At 33.1% G+C, this 3,683-nt stretch overlaps 1 protein-coding gene across 1 annotated transcript; it reads right to left on the bottom strand.

Moving 5' to 3' along the window:
• Positions 1 to 412: 412 nt before the first annotated feature.
• On the bottom strand, positions 413 to 2,049 carry LOC141486798 (uncharacterized). Its single transcript, XM_074185364.1, has one exon. The coding sequence runs from the start codon at positions 2,047 to 2,049 to the stop codon at positions 694 to 696; it is 1,356 nt and encodes a 451-aa protein (XP_074041465.1). The 3' UTR covers positions 413 to 693.
• Positions 2,050 to 3,683: the final 1,634 nt, after the last annotated feature.

Here is a 3,683-nt window from a genome sequence, read left to right as displayed (position 1 = left end):
TTCTCTCCTCGCAACAACAAGACATGTTTATCTAACTTTCAAATCCTTTTAATACTTCAGAATGAATACCCAATGATTCACCACCCCACAATTGGAATTATCTCTGTGCTCAAAGTTTTTTGTTTGTGTCACTGTTTGTTAGTTGTAGTCCGAATATCAAGTTGAGCGAATGGATAGTGACTGTAAGTAAATCTCCACTTTGGCATTTTGAATTGAAAATAATGCTTATTTTATGTCAAAACCAAATATGGCTCATATCTGAATAATATATACAAGTAACGTGTGGTACACATCAATAAAACTATAGAATTTATAGGATCTGTACTATTAAAGTGAATTTTTGTCTTAAAACTGCAATAATATTATATTTAGGTAAATCAATCACTTTTAGTCTTAAAACTACAACAATATTATATTTAGGTTAATCGTATTGTATTGGATATCTGAATAAACTTATATTATTATTATAATAGGTATAGGTTAGGAAATGAAACATGCGGTACAACACTTGAACAAATATAATGAAACATTATTATCATTTATTACATATTCAATTAGCAGGATATAGTATCTCAATACATGAAGTGAATTAATTACCTCCAGAAAGGATGTGAGTCGAATTGTTCATCTCCAGCATAGCTCCTTGGTGAGAGATTTGGTAGCAATTTGAATGAAAGATTTATACATGTTGAATTAAAATGTGAATTCCTTTGAATGACTTCTCTCGTGAACTTTCAAACTACTACCATGAATGAAGTATTTTGAACAGACTCTACACTGAAAGGATTTTTCCCCAGTATGACTCCTTTCATGAGCTTTCAAAGAACTAATGTGTGCGAAAGTTTTCGGGCAGACTGTACATTGAAAGGGCTTTTCTCCGGTATGAAGTCTTCCATGAGCTTTCAAATCAGCACTTTGCATGAAAGATTTTGAACAGCTCTTACATTTGAATGGTTTATCTCCAGTATGTTTTCTCTCATGAATTTTCAAAGAACTACTCTGACTGTAAGATTTTGGGCAAAGCTTACACTGAAACGGTCTTTCTCCGGTATGAGTTCTTTCATGCACTTTCAAAGTACAACTTTGAATGAATGATTTTGGACAGAATTTGCACTGAAAACTCCTTTCTCCAGTATGACTCCTTTCATGAACTTTCAGACCACCACTTTGAGCAAATGATTTTGAACACATCGTACACCGAAACGGTTTCTCTCCAGTATGACTTTTTTCGTGAGCTATTCGGTCACCACTTCGAGTGAATGATTTCGAACAAAATCTACACTGGAACGGTTTCTCTCCGGTATGAGTTCTTTCGTGAACTTTCAGGGCATCATAACGGGTAAAGAATTTTGAACAGAATGAACACTGGAAAGGTTTTTCACCAGTATGACTTATTTCGTGAACTTTCAAAAGACTACTTCTAGTGAAGGATTTCATGCAAATTTCACACTGAAACGGTCTTTCTCCAGTATGAATCCTTTCATGGTTTTTCAAAGTAATTTTATGAGCAAATGACTTCAAACAGAAATCACACTGGAATGGTTTCTTCTCCGTATGAACAACGTCAATTCCATTTTCCATCTTCATTTGTCCTAGATCGCCAATGACTTTGTTATCATCGTTGCCATCCATTAAGTCAGTACCTAACATGTCTGCTCCTCGTTCAGCAGGATCCGAAAGAAGTGGCTTCACATCTTGGGTAAAGTCCTCATCTCGCATATAGTTTGAGAAGTTTTCTTCATCCACAACTTCGCACTTAATATCTTCGTGAACAATGTCGATTTCATCTTCCATCTTCATTTGTCTGTGTTCTTCAATGCTCTTGTTATAAACGATTCTATCCATCGAATTCAAGTTGTTAATGAAGCCAGTATGAAACATTTCAGCTCCTTGTGGTTCAATTTTCACTGAAGTAATATCGAACTTTCCAGATTCATCGAACGTTTTACCTTCTTGTGGTTCAGCTTTCAGTAAATTGAATTCGGGAAACATTTTCGAAGTAGTTTGGATGGAATTCTTCATTGTTCTTCCATATGCATCAGTAGCCATGTCGAATTCTATGATGATATTCTAAAACACACAATCATTCACAGAATACCAATTTGAAAAATTGTATACTTGTAGGAATTCCTTTGATAACACAACACTAACAATTGTCAATCACAACTGACTCTTTTTCGACCTGGTCCCATATTTATATTAGACTGAATTAAATTGAAATTGTCATTAACACCAATCAAAAATGAGCTCATTCACAGGTAGAATAAATGATTCCTGACAGGTACCAATATTTACTTCAATTGTAGTGAGTTGATGACATGATACCTCATCAACGATACAGCTTGAAAAACTATTCAATTTCGTACACGTTCTCTTGAAATATTTTACCTAGATGCTTTGTCCATGGAATGTACTTGTATGTAAAAAGTGATAACAAAAATGAGTGCAAAGAAAATTAAAGTCAGTCTATCTCCAGCGATTGTTTCAATTCAAAGAACCTTAACATGGCTCAGTCAGTAATTAAAAGTAGTATTTAATAGTAATATTAGTGAATAATAACAGTTCTGTTATTGAAGGGACTTCAGAGGGATGGTCCATTTGATTTTTCTGGAAATATTTCCGAAAACTGGAAATTATGAAGACAAACATTTGAAAATTATTTAGTTGCTTCGGAAATGGGGAAAAAGGATGGAAAAATTCAAAAAGCCCAACTTCTCCATTACATAGGTGAGGAAGGTTTTGATATTTACAATACCTTCGCATTTGAGAACGACACCGAAAAAAACAAAATATAAACTGTAGCAATGCTCGAGAAACATTTTTTGCCGAAAAAAAATTGTTTCCTACGAACGTTATAAATTTTTTACGCGCGAGCAAATGTCTAACGAAACAATGGAACAATTTGTGACGGATCTCAAGACTGAAGCACAAAAAATGTGCTTACAGAAAAATGTGAATGTGGTGGAAGGAGACGAAGATGGAGGTAGTAAAAATGAAAATTGTCTATTCATTGGGTCTGTAGATTGTAAAATGTACAAGCCTCATGAATCATGGTTTGCATCCCTGTCAATAAATAATGTATTAATCAAATTCAAACTAGACAGTGGAGCTCAAGTAAATCTGGTATCAGTAGATGAATTAAATACTATAAATTTTAACCCTGAATTGATAATGATGAACGAAATTTATTTGAAATCATATAAAACATTCTCAGTGTTTCATGAGTATTCAGTTTCCTTCTACTTACCATATTCAAGAGAGTAGAAACCTCGTTGCAATTTCTGAAATATTCATTGATTAATTATATATTCATATTTTTGTATTTATTTTATTTGATTCCCTATTCCTCGTCGATTTATAGTATATTTTTTGGCTGACGTCCTCTCAGCTTACTGAAGAACATCTTAATTTTTCAACCAGATCCCAAGAATTCGAATCCTCGCCTTGGTTGTGACGTAGATGAAATTGATGTTCATAATATTGTTTTAATAAAATGTCATTTTCTAAATAAGTACGCCACAGGTTATTCATCTTTCTTCAATAGTAAATTTAGATTGAATGTAACGAGATATTGAACTGGAGTTTCATGAATAGGTGAAATGTATTCTAAATGATTTGAAAATATGTGTTATATTTTTTTTTCTATATATTTTATAAACACCACAAAAAAATACCTTGAAATT

Source organism: Leptinotarsa decemlineata, unplaced genomic scaffold (genome assembly GCF_025532065.1).
Source record: "Leptinotarsa decemlineata unplaced genomic scaffold, Ldec_3_MD MMD2_tig00026374_RagTag_RagTag, whole genome shotgun sequence".
NCBI lineage: Eukaryota > Metazoa > Arthropoda > Insecta > Coleoptera > Chrysomelidae > Leptinotarsa > Leptinotarsa decemlineata.
The sequence above is the reverse complement of the archived record's forward strand: the minus strand, read 5'-3'. Positions and strand labels throughout refer to the sequence as shown.